This window comes from Crocodylus siamensis, chromosome 1 (genome assembly GCF_052110815.1).
Source record: "Crocodylus siamensis isolate JL-2025a chromosome 1, ASM5211081v1, whole genome shotgun sequence".
NCBI classification, from domain to species: domain Eukaryota; kingdom Metazoa; phylum Chordata; order Crocodylia; family Crocodylidae; genus Crocodylus; species Crocodylus siamensis.
The window spans coordinates 198,091,232-198,103,858 of record NC_143395.1 but is presented as its reverse complement, the minus strand read 5'-3'; the positions used below and the strand labels follow the sequence as shown (position 1 = coordinate 198,103,858).

Genomic DNA, 12,627 nt, shown 5'->3' with positions numbered 1-12,627 from the left:
GATCTCTTCTGTTTCTTCAAGAGTAACATTTAAACAGCTTGGGAGTTGCATGTGACTCAGAAGCCATAGTTTGGCTACCACTGTTCTAGAATGCATCCTTAACCAAGCACTTTCTTCATATAAGCTGCATGTATAAGTATTTGAATGCTGAGGCCCCAAAGAGTGGAAAGCTTGCAGTGCTGACACTGTGCATGCAGAGAGGGCCCCTGTATGTACATCTCAGCCAGCTGTGCAGCCTCCCTTAGTCAGCCTGATGACAGATGGTAATAGTGCATAGCGCAGCCCTGAGTTGGCTGACCCAGAATGCCAATGGTCAGCCTGTGTTCACCAGCAGCACAGTGTGGGGATAGTGAAGGCTGTGTTTTCTCTTCCCTGCTGGAGCTACAGAGTCCAGCAAACCACACACTGTCTTCCTGGGGTTGGAGAAGGAAAGAGAAAGGGGAAATGCTACAGGACTATGTTCTTTTCAGAGGGAAGCCACAGAACGTACAGACATTCACTGTCCCAGGAGATAGTCTTCTGGGAATGATTTAACCCTGTTGTTCCCAATTATTTTTCTCTTGGAGCACCCATTTTTACTCTGGGAGAAAAAGCCTGAACATTTGTACGCTTGTGGTTTCTCCTGGGAGAACAATGACTCTCCCAGGAGAAAATGAATGTCTGCACAAGGCCATAGGTGTCTTTCCTGAGTTTTTTTCCTGGCGTGCACAAATAAGTAGGACATATCCCTACCAGATTCTACACTAGTAGCTAAGGGTAGTAGAAGTCAGCTTTGTGCTACTAAAGATTCACTGAATGTGCACTTCAACTCCTCCTCCTTCATGGCCCCCACGGAGAGCAGGATTGCCAGTATTGCCTTCAACATGCTTATATCTCACTGAGACAGTGATTATAATCCAGTCTAGGTTTCAGCCCATCAGCCACAGGGGTCAGACAGGAATGTTTTCCCTCCATGATAAAATATTGTCTGTGCTGTGTGTCACCTTCCTCTGAGGCCACAGAACTTGACCACAGATGAACATGGGACAGGGTGGGTCAGCACACTGAGGTGAAATGGAGAATGCCTGGCTGGTGAATTTTATGTGCCCCAGTTCTGAACAGATCACCAAATTTGGATTTAGGAAGGAATTATTTGCTAAGGCACATTGGCAGGAACCTCCAGACTTTTTCAATTCTCTTTGCAGCATGGATTGTCTCTCTCCTTCTGGAAACCTGTAGGCATGTCTCAGTTAACCAGTGCTTCACCACTGCCAGAGCTCTGGTACCACCTCAATCTCTCCTGTTCTCTGCCTGTACCAGTTTAGGAGTGAATTGCTTACCGTTGCATCTAACAAAAATATTTTGGGCTTAATATAAGAGTATTAAGTACCCGTGTTACATATGTCAGACTAGATGTAGTGGTCCCTTCTGTGCTTAAATGCTATAAAAACTATCTGACACAGGAATTCAAGATGAAACCATAGTGGATATGCACAATGGAGCAGAGTTAAGGTCACATCCTTTTAGTATTTCCTGCATTTTCAGAGCATAATCATGCAACTTGAACAGTGTTTTTTGTGAAGTTTATTACTTTTATGAAAGAAAGAGATGTTAAACATAAAAAGAATAGAGATTTGGGCCCAAATTCTGTCCATAGTTACACCTATACAAACTACTGTTAACACACAAGTTGGTTGGACTGGTAGGACTTAACAAAGACAGAATTTGACCCTGGACTAACAATACAAGTGGTCTTCATTTCCATGACTGTCACCATTCAGGCACAAGATTCAGTCATCCCCTCTAGCCCCTGTGCTCATCTCTTGACAGCAGTCTCAGTAGTGTATTGCATTTCCGAGCTCTGATCTCTTGTATCATGTACTAACATGTGTGGGGCCAGCTTGCGCTATGAAATGACAGTCTATCTTTTGGCACCTACTGCTAATGTGACAGCTTGTGCTGATAAGAGCCTGGCTCACTTCCTCTTTTTGCATATCTTTCTCAGGTCGTTGCACTGTCATCATGGAGTCTCCTGAGAGATGCAAGCTACTATACACTGTCTGTTATTGCACTCATTGTGGTAAGTTTTTAAGGTTATTATATCTATGCTTCTGTTTGGGAAACCTGTATCGGTAGCAGGATTGTCATCAAGGGCAAGTTAAAGCATAGACACTGTAATCTTGGGAATAAGATCCTGACTCCAGGAGTCCTGTGCTAACATCCAAAGATCAGTATTATTCACAAAAAGAATTATTTGTAGCCATCTTAGTGGTGGAGGAAGAAAGCTCAGCTCATGTGTAATGAATGTAGCACTGCTGGCCTGAATCCGCAGAGCCTGAATTGCCCCATACGTTGCATGGGGATACTAATTCTGAAACCCAGTGCTCTGACCTCTCATCAGGCTATGGAGTAGCTTCCAGTCTTGCCCTCTGGGTAGGTGAGAAAGTAGCTGAATCCTCCACCAGGCCCCAGTGGGCCTGCTACCAGGAAGTTCATGTGGAAAATGTGGCATAATTTGCCTCTATAAGAAGGAAATCAGTCAATGGATACAAAATGTTCCTTTGTGTCAGGCATGTGGTATATGACTAGCCACAAACCCTGCAATCAAAGGTGCAGGATGCTTTCAATAACACTTTGTTTCTTGTTTTCCAAAATATTTAGCAGCTATGAAAATCCCCTTACTGCAATGCTGGAGCCTAGATTTAGGCAACAAAGATGTGATTTTCCCTTAACAGTGCCCATCAAGTCCAGAGGGAAAGGCAGTGTTACACAGGCCACTGACAGTGAAAAAAAGTTAGCTTAAGAATTTGAGTGTAAAACCCTACATCAGTTAAACATTATATTTCTAGCCATAATCGCAAGTCAAGAAATTAAAAAAATTAAGTTTCCCACAACCAGATTACATGTTGTGTTGCTGTTGTCTGTCATCCCCAATTTCCATCTTGATCATGTAGCCTAAAGTTAACAAATCCCTACCAAACATAGGGAGTAAGAAAGATAGCACTCCTTAGTTTTGCTTTAATACATTTGTACCGCTAAAGTCAGGACTGCAGTAAGGAAGTGAATTTTTCCATTGCATAAATGTGTCTGATTTGAACTAAATAGCATTACAGTTTGTCACTATGGGCATCTGTACACATACTCCAGAGTGTGTGTGGGGGGCGGTATTTTAATTAGCGTGGCTCTTGGAAGCTGCTCTAATTAAAATGACCACAGCCTCTCATGTATTTAGAGTCCCGCTTTCAGAATGATGGCAGGTTGTTTTAACTAAAGTTTGTTGGACAAGCTTTAGTTTAAGTGCCCTGCTGCCATTTTGAAATGCAGGGACTCTGAATACATGAGACGCTGGAGCATGCTGGAGTATTCTGATTAGGACGCTCTAGCTAGCTCGAGTCTGCTCCAACGTGTTCTGATCAGAATACACTGGAGCACATGTAAAAGTGCCCTATATTTATTTCTCTTCACCTCTATTGCCTGGGCCTGCATGCTGCCATATACACATATGCTAGGTACATAGAACAGTCTCTCTCTTTCTCTCTCCTTCTGTCAAACTTCTGGCAGATCATTTGCCTCAGCTTGTTTGTGATTTGTGTTCTCAATTCTACCAGGTCAGCCTTGTGCAACTTTTGAAAAATACCTCATCTCCAATCTAATTCATACATCAACACTGGGACAAGAATAAAGACAGCATAATTGTTAGTAATGATCTGTGAAACAAACAAAGGCTGCTGCTTTGCTCTGACAGCCTGAGCATAACCACACACAGGAATGTGGTTTTTGAACAGTCAGCCAGGCCAATCCTGCAAATTGTAATAAATTACCTCCCAAGGGCAGAAAGGCACGTATGCAACATAACAGCCACTTTATTTATTTATTTCCATTTTTTTTAATCCAGAGGAAGCATGAATATAGAGAGGTATTTTGCTTCTTGGCTGATGAGGTTTGGTGGTGGGTTTGATTTACAGAATAGTTGCAAATCAGCTCTAGAGACTGTGGAGGTTTTGCACCTGTCAGTAACCTTTCCACTTCCAGTGCAGGGCAGTTTTTAAAAAAATTTTGGGTGGATTCATCCTTACACTGGGGGCTGCATCTTAGGGGTCCTCACAGAGGCCTGTCACAATCTTTCCTCCTGGTGTTGTATCTAGTGTATCCTTTAAAGTAACAAGAAAATCAGGTGGGTCTTTAAACAAAGACCTCCAGCACCTGTAGACAAGAGACCAGATTCTATTCTACCTGTAAATAATGTAAGAGGAGTTAGGCATGTCAGTGGACTTACGCATCTAAATGCAATTTTATTCCATCCTGCTTGAGTCCCTGAAAAATAGGTAATGCAGAAGCCAGGTCAGTCCACCTCCACTTTGTTGCTTTCTCTGACTTAATAGCCAGCCGATGAGGGTGAATTTTCAGGGGCTTGAACAGGTGGTATAGGATCACACATAGGTGATTAAATCCATTGAGATACCCAGTAGGTGGAACAGAATCTGATTTCTGGTTTCTTCTTTCTCCTTTTATGAATTACTTCCACAAAGGGTGGCTCCACCTGGCTACTGAACTGCCAGAGTCCTTGGGAATCAAACACCAAAGTACCACAATATTGTCATGCTCTTCTGCCCCAGATTAGGGCCTCTCTTTGCCAAATTTATGCCAGGTTCTTTCCCGGCAGATCCCTGCCATCGATGACGTAGGTCAGGCCCACTGGCCAGCTGTAATTTAGGGTGGAGTCAGCTATAAACCCATGGAAGCTAGTGCCCTGATCACAGCATATATCAGGGCTTAAGATGTTAAGATATTACTAGAGTTCTTGTTTCACTGTGACAATATTAAATAGTTAATTGTGGTTTGGGTTAAGTATAGAGTAAGTCTGTCTTGTTTTTCCTCCAGCAACTACTCTATTCAAGTCATTGTAAACATTTACTGCAGGTAGATGAAAGGAGACGGAGTGAATGGGAAAAAGGAAAAAACAATTAAAATGTTTAAGGGCTCAGCTCCTCAGCTGGGGTATGACAATTGATCTAGTAGTGCTTACTCCACTTCACACCATCTGTAAGACACACTTCACACCCCACTGAACTAAAACAGTAAGGGCCCCTTCAAATTTTCTTATTCCCTGCAGCTGTAGAAATGCCTTTGCTTGGTATTTTCTGGGATGGTATTTAATGTCCTTATTAGGAAGAAGAGAGTCAGACCGAGGTGGTGGCACTTATGTTTTGCTGTTAAAATTCATCCCTTTATTCCTCCAATGTAAGATAGAGTCCTTCATCCAGAGACAACCAGCAGAGACCACAGAGTGCATGCATACCATGATTTGAACACAGGCCCTCAAAGCATGCCAGCCTTCTTGGACTCGCATCCTCATAGCTGAGCAGCTACTGCCCTAGAACTGTACAGAAGGGGCACGAAATGGGGAAGACTGGTCTAACCACATTGGAAGAAAGTGGGGGTCACTGCATGGAGGCTGAGTGACAGCTGTGTTAGGTGACTGAGCTTTTCATTTCCTTGCTTTTGAGGTTTAGCATCAGGTTCTGATAGGTAAAGAAACTTTTAGAAACACACCACGTTTGATATATGAATTTTAAGTTGTGTTAGTCAGTTGCAGAGAAGCTTGCGAACTTTCCACTTAGAATAAACCCAAAATGACAAAACCCCTCTGTCTTCAATCAGGAAAGAATTTCTCTCTCCCTCTCTCTCTCTCTAATGATGTTTTAGCCATGCTCCCTACTTGAAATACTAGTAATATTTCAGCACACTTGGACAGCATCTTTCTCATGAGAGGCTCAAACCACACAAAAATGGGTTAAGCCTTGGGACATTTGTGCAGAGAGCAATATGATGCTGCACGGTCCTGGTTCCTGCCACACATTACTTTTTCCCTGCCCCATGCAGGGTGAGCTGAGGACAGGCAATAATTATACTGCCTTTTTTTCTCTAATTGGGAGAATACTTTTTCTCTTGTCTTTAGAAACAATAAATGGTGCTGAAATGAATAACTATTTCACATTTACCATGAAAGTAAATCACTTACTAGGAATGTAGGAGAAGAAAAAAGTGCTATGGTTCTCAAATTGCAAGCACAAACTAGTTTCACGTGTAAATGTGATCACTCTCAGGGTACCCCTGGACAGATACACCTCAAGTCATTTCTTCTGAGACAAAATGGGCCTCTTGATCATTAGACTTAAATACTGAATTGTCTTGGACAGGAATAAATACATCCTATGGGATTATTATTAAATTTGACATGTGAATGTTCAGAAACCAGAAGTGTCCAAACACACCAGAGCCCTCAGTTCAACCAAACACTTAAGAATTTGCTTGAGTCTTCCCTGCTTGAATCATCCCTGCTCAGCAAAGCACTTGTGTACGTGCTTTGCATTAAGTCCTGTGGACTTTTACAGGGCTTAAGTACAAGCTTCACTGTTTGCACGTGCTTAAATGCATGGTTGGATAGGGAGGACTTGCTTATTCAAAGGCCTTAATACCAAGACAATACCAAAAATGGAGGGTGTTCCCTACAAACAGTAGCTCATGTCATTCTTCTAACAGATTGTATTAAGCTCATAGAAGTGGCATGCCACCATCATTTTGCCTAAACATCTGTGTACTCATTGGGAAATAAATATGTTGGCATTGATAAGGTTAGGAATTTAACATTGAACCACTTAAAAATCCAAAGTTGGTGAAAACCAACCTAACTTTATTATAAACTTCTTTTTACCACTAGAGATTACTGGCCTTACAACTTCCTTGCAATTAAAATAAAATTATAAAGACTCATTTTATATCACAAGTTGACAAAACAGTTGTTAGTTTCTAAACCTGCTCCAGAGTTACTCTTTATACTGCCTTCTGATACAACAAGAACATTTCTTAAATTCAGAGGGACACTTTCAAAGACATTAGGCCAAAGAGAGAGCCCTCTACTTACTGTTCTTCATAAAGATGTATACAGTATATGCTGGGAGGCCCTGTCAAACCATTTTGTTGTTCCCTGAAACCATTATTGCCAGGTGAAACCATGGTGACTGTGAGCCATATCTTGTGAAATATATGATAACACACTCACATCTTCTGGAAACTATTAGGACCAGTTTATGTTACACAAAATGGGGGTTGCTATTTACAAAATGTACAGGTAAAGGACTGTTCCCTTATGGTTTTCAAAGGTCATTTCCATCCTTTTGGTTGCTCTCTAGCCATTGACATCTCACATTGTAGAGCTGAGAATGAAGAAAAGTTTTTAGGATGAATGAGCAGAAGGGGAGTCTGTTAATAAAAGTTGAAACCAAGTACTAGGCAGGGTCATTTTTCAGGCTGTTAAGTCAGGGGCATGCCTGTGGTATGATACTCTGGGTTCAGGACCCAGAGAAACACAGTTGTGGTATTGTTATAATGATGTGTCAGCCCACAGCTCTTCTGCAAGATTGCCCCTGGCCACAGGTTATGATGAGGATGTTACTCACTGAGGGCTGGAAACTTGACAGGGTCACATTGTAACACCGCGGAGTTGTGGTTAGACACTGAACTGAACAAGTGTCTCCCAGCTGTCACCTGACATAAAAGAAGTCACGCAATATATGTGTTCAGTCAAATGAGGAGGATGAATTTCACCACGCCACAAAAAACACAGGCACTTCATCAGGAGAATGCCAGGCAAGGATCTCAGGGACACACAACCATCTTTTTTCCCACTGAGTCTTTCCTGTCACAACAATCTATCGCAGCCCATCACAATGTCACTGTGTTGCTTTAGCTAAAAGCTATTTTGAGATGAGACCTCTGCTTGGAGGTGACAGGAGCAGGCCAACAGGGAAGCCAGTCAGGTTGTAGATATTGACCATTTAAAGCCAGAGGAAAAGAGAAAGTGCTGTGAAAGACTGGCACCTCAGCCTATTACTAGCAAAATACACCACAGCCCTGTTTCAGCCTCATCAGCCACTTAAGGCAGGCAGGAGGCTGGAAGCACCATGAGCTGTGGAATTTGAGGGCCATCTAGTGGTGACTGGGAGGCACTCACCTTTCAACATGCAGCTTCGGACAGCGAAGCCAAGCATAAGTTAACAAAATTCATCCGTAACCACTTGTATCACATGGACAGGCGCTTAGGGCACTTGGCGCACGTGGAGCGGGATGCAGTCCATATCCCAGGAAGCGTACAGGTGTTAAACAGTTTGGTTTCTAACACCTGTAACATGGATGAAGTCCATTTGGAAGACTGAATGCCCAACACAGGTGAAAATCAGGCCTGGGCCAAGTCCTTAACTGGCATCAATCCATTAACATCATTGCACCAGCTGAGGATGTCACCAAACACCATTTCCCCCAAGGTCACACCTGCTGTACCTCTGATAAATCACCCCCATCCCTGGTGCACTGTTAGTAACATCACCTCAGATCTTAGAGGACATGGGCAAGACTAGCTATTTGCCTTTTGTTGGTGGAAGACACTGAGATGGCTAAAGAGCACAGGATTACCCACCAATTCAGCAGGTAAACTGGGTTTAGAACCCACGCCTCCTGCCAGCGTCACTTGCTCTCAACACTGCATACCCAGCCTCTCCTTGCCTTACATTCAAGTAATGGGCTGCTTTCAGCTCTGATGTATGTTGTTGTGGGTTATGAATAATATGCCTTTTTTAATTTCTTCCACAGTTTATATATGATGAAAAAGTTTCCTGGTAAGTATCTCCAGCTGTCTTAATTTCTTTCCTGTCACTTTTTGATTATCCTGCAAGAGCTGAAAAATCAGGGTTAATGAGAAAGGGAAAAACTAAAGTTCTGCAAAGCAATTCAGGCACCAATTTCCTGCTCTGTGGGAGACCCTATTAGCAGGTGGACTTGTATAACTCATTTTCTGAGCAAGTGGAGAATGCCCAGGAGAGCTTCAGTTGAAGCGTCCCCTAATGTGAGATGGCAGCAACGTCAGGCCATGCCCTCTCAACACCCACATACACTCCCAAAGACAGCAGCGGAGTCTACACACATGTGGACTGACAGTATGGTATAGCCTTAAGTCAGAGGTCCATTACCAGGGTGATATCAATAGGACCAGGAAGAGATGGGGAAGACCAAGGGGAAATGCAGTGAAGCTGCAGTGTTAAAAATATTTTTCAGGATGTCCTGAGTTTGTTCAAATGTTTGACTTTTTAAAAAACAAATGATCTTTGGATTAAGTTGATTTTTTGGAAGGGGGAGAGAGGTGTTTGGTATTTTTTTATTTTGGAAAATGAATTAGCTGATTAACTGCCTCTTTGTAACAATGGGCTAGCAAAGAATCTCCAATATAATATTAAAGGGACACCATCTAGTTAAAATTCATACATTTAAAATACATGCCTTTATTTATGCTACAGATGACGCCATAGATCAGAAAAACTGAAATAATTTAAAAAATGTAATTTACTGTCAACTGTTGACCTGATATTTTTCTTCCCAGTTCAGACTGGACAGTAACATTAAGCAATTGAATTAGTTGTTCAGAGTCAGCTACTTACCAGTTTCAATGCAATGTTCCCTGTCATGTTTGAATTACAAATATTGCAGGGAGTTACTTTCTTTTTAAATGTTTATCACTGAGACATTTTAAATTTCACAAAAACATATCTACAGCTGTTAGGTTTTTCAAAGGCTTGGGCTTTCCTAACTACAATTAAATTTGAGGCCAAATTACACTCATCTGCACCCTTTTATTAAAACGTGTCAATGGGGAAGCAGAATGCTGAAGTGTCCAAAACAAAAGAAAAAGAATAGTCAGCACAAAGTCATGGCAACCATAAACTCACAGGGCTGCTTAAAAGGAAAGGAACAGTGTGTCCTACTGTTTAAGCACTGTGGTGCTGGTCACAGGTTTGTCTACCAGGGCTAAAGATTTGTCAGTGAGCTACAAAAAATGTAACTGGTCGGAGAAAAAGAAGAGAAAGGCACAGTTCAGCTCTGTGTAAGAAGTGCCAAAAGCCAGGGACTGTGTTATTTTACTATATGTCTTTTGTTTTGCTGTAGAAGCAATCAAAACACAATAATATTTAACTAGCAGTTTTAATGGTCAGTCCTGTCATGAAGCAGCCTCGTGGAAAGAGAGAGGAGCTGGAGGGACTTGGTGCTGCCTGTTGTTCAGCACCACTTTCTCAGCAGTGACACCCTTGAACCAGCTACAGGCCTGATTTTATGTCTTGTGTCATCACTTAAGACCCATGCAAAGGGAGAGTAAAATGGTTTCCCCACACACATTCACATTCTCTCTTCCAGAGAATCTGAAATTGTTGTCAATGCACAACTGCCTTCTTATTACATATTAAGCTGAGGAAAAACAAAATGGGCCTCCAGAAACCAGTGCTTTATGTTTCACCTTCTTCACCCCCTCATTCCACTCATTAAGATGCACAGTGGGTCAGATAGTTCCTTGTGGGTTTATGGCATGACAGAAGAATGGGATGACAGGCTGTTCCTTCTACTCTGCTATAACTCATTCCTTGTGTGCCTTTTTTCTCAGGTGGGAGTCCTTAGTCCTAGTACTGATGTACTTCGTCTACATCATCATCATGAAGTAAGTCAGTGTATGCCCTCAGTCTATACAGCCCAAGGTTTCAGAATTTGTCCAGAGTAGTAGTGGGAAGCAGAGCAGGGTTTCTGTGGTGCAGGGGTGTCAATGCTGGACTGATCTGTCAGCCGGACCGGGACTGACCTCCTGTTCAGCATCTGTGGTGCCAGGTCTAGCCCACACACTGTATACAGCACATGTCAGCCCTGGCGCTCGCTATGCTTGTAGGGCTGGCATGGGGCGCGCAAGCCAGACCTGGCACTACAGGCCACAAAGGGAGTTGGTCCAGGGCACTGCTAGCAGCCTGTACCCCAGACCCCCTGTGCTGTGTCTAGAACTGGGTCCAGCCTGAGTGCCACAGGTATCACATGCCCCATGCCAGCCCTACATACCATGTGCACAACAAGCCCCAAGGGCAGTGGGTGCTGCACATGGTGCATGGGGCTGGACTGGCCATGCATCCTGCATACAGCACTAGGGGCTGGCATGTGGCATGTGCACCTTCTGGACAGACCCTGCACACTAGCTCTGGCAGCACACAGGGCCAGTCTGGTGGGACATTGCATTCATCATTTACCCAGGACCATCCCCTGTGCCAGATCCAGCCCATGCACAACATTCACACCCAGGGTCAGTCCACCAACCCAAAGGTCACATCATACTGCTCAACAGGCCACATCTGGCCCAGGGACCATATATTTGACACCTCTTCTGTACTGCAACTATGCTTTTATACAGCAGAGCGCTCCTTGCTTCTGTATCTGAGCAGCTCAGATAAGACCTTCCTGGACTTATCCTTGCAACATCCCAGTAAGATTGAGAAGGGCTGTTTTCCACATTTCTCTTTCTTTCTGTTTTTTAACTTTATTAATTAATTCAACTTATCAAATAACAGGTTTAACATTTAAAGATATATCCAAGCCCCTAAAATACATATCAGGACAAATATTTATCTTCCATCAGCAGTGCTCTCTTAATCCAAGTCTGTTTTCCCCATTTCGCTAGTAAGGCATACCGAGCCCCCTCCCTGTCATATCCAGAAAGAGAGTTAGGCACTTGAAGTAGGACTTAAACAGAATGTAGGCACCTGAGTCCAAAACTGCAATCCCAGAAACCATGGCTCAGCTGCCACATTATCCTGGAGGCACCTAAAATCCATAGGTGCCTTTACTTAGTGAGCTGAAGATCCCCCAAGGGTAAAGGGCAGAATCTCCTTCATCTTGACAGGGCTGACCAGCTCTGCACCTGTCTCTCATCTAAGTCCAACCAGGATGTAGAAAGGAGGTGTTCCTATGCGGGCCTCTAAAGGGCTCAATACACTTACCATTGTCAGAGCACATGGCATGGACATGAGTGGGCTTCCCACAAAATATAATGGTGGCCACCAGTTTCTTTGGGAATGCAGCCCAAAGAGAAACAATAGTGTCCTCATGTCATCCGTCTCTTAAAGCCCTCACTCAGGAAGTGGGAGACCTTGGTGCTGGGCCTACCTTGGCCTGAGGAAATTCAAACCTATATTCCTAGCAGAAACTAGAACCCAGATCTCCCAGCTGAATACCACCCCAAGGCTATAGGCTTGTCTCAGTCTCTCCCTTTCCAGGTGTTCTTCTATTCAGGAAAGAATTCAAGATTCACTGGGGCAAAGAGAGAACAAGGCAGTGCCCAACTCTACAGCCTGATGGCGATAATAGGGGGAGATGGGATTACTCTCCGTCCTCCTGCATATGTTACATGTAATAGTAATTGGATGAAATGAGAGTGGCCAACCTGTGGCACGGTTGCCACAAATGGCACAGTCAGCCTCTGTGTGAGGCACATGGCAGATCAGGGCAGGGACAGGCAGCACAGCAGCAGGTAGGAGAGAAAGCAAACAGCAAATCGTGCAAGGAGCATAGGGAAAGAAACAGAGAGTAGAGCAGCAGTTCAGACAGGGACAACAGGGCAGGGAGCAGAAAGCAGAGTGGCAGATTAGGGAGAGGAAGGGGATTGGAGTGGTATTTGGGGAGGGTCAAAGACTAATTTGAGCAGCCCCCAGGATAAAACATCCTTAGAGCAGTAATTAGTAAAAAGCCACCCATGCTTAGAACTGAACAGATCAGAGGTGTCAAAGATAT

General features: G+C 43.5%; 1 protein-coding gene across 1 annotated transcript in view; it reads left to right on the top strand.

Annotated features, from left to right (window-relative positions):
- The window catches only part of SLC24A3 (solute carrier family 24 member 3), a 453,586-nt gene that overhangs the window by 379,696 nt on the left and 61,263 nt on the right, over positions 1-12,627 (top strand). The window contains exons 8-10 of the mRNA XM_090038056.1: positions 1,985-2,059; positions 8,629-8,654; positions 10,466-10,519. Of these exons, the coding sequence (XP_089894182.1) occupies positions 1,985-2,059; positions 8,629-8,654; positions 10,466-10,519 (155 nt within the window). The remainder of the gene's footprint in view (positions 1-1,984; positions 2,060-8,628; positions 8,655-10,465; positions 10,520-12,627) is intronic.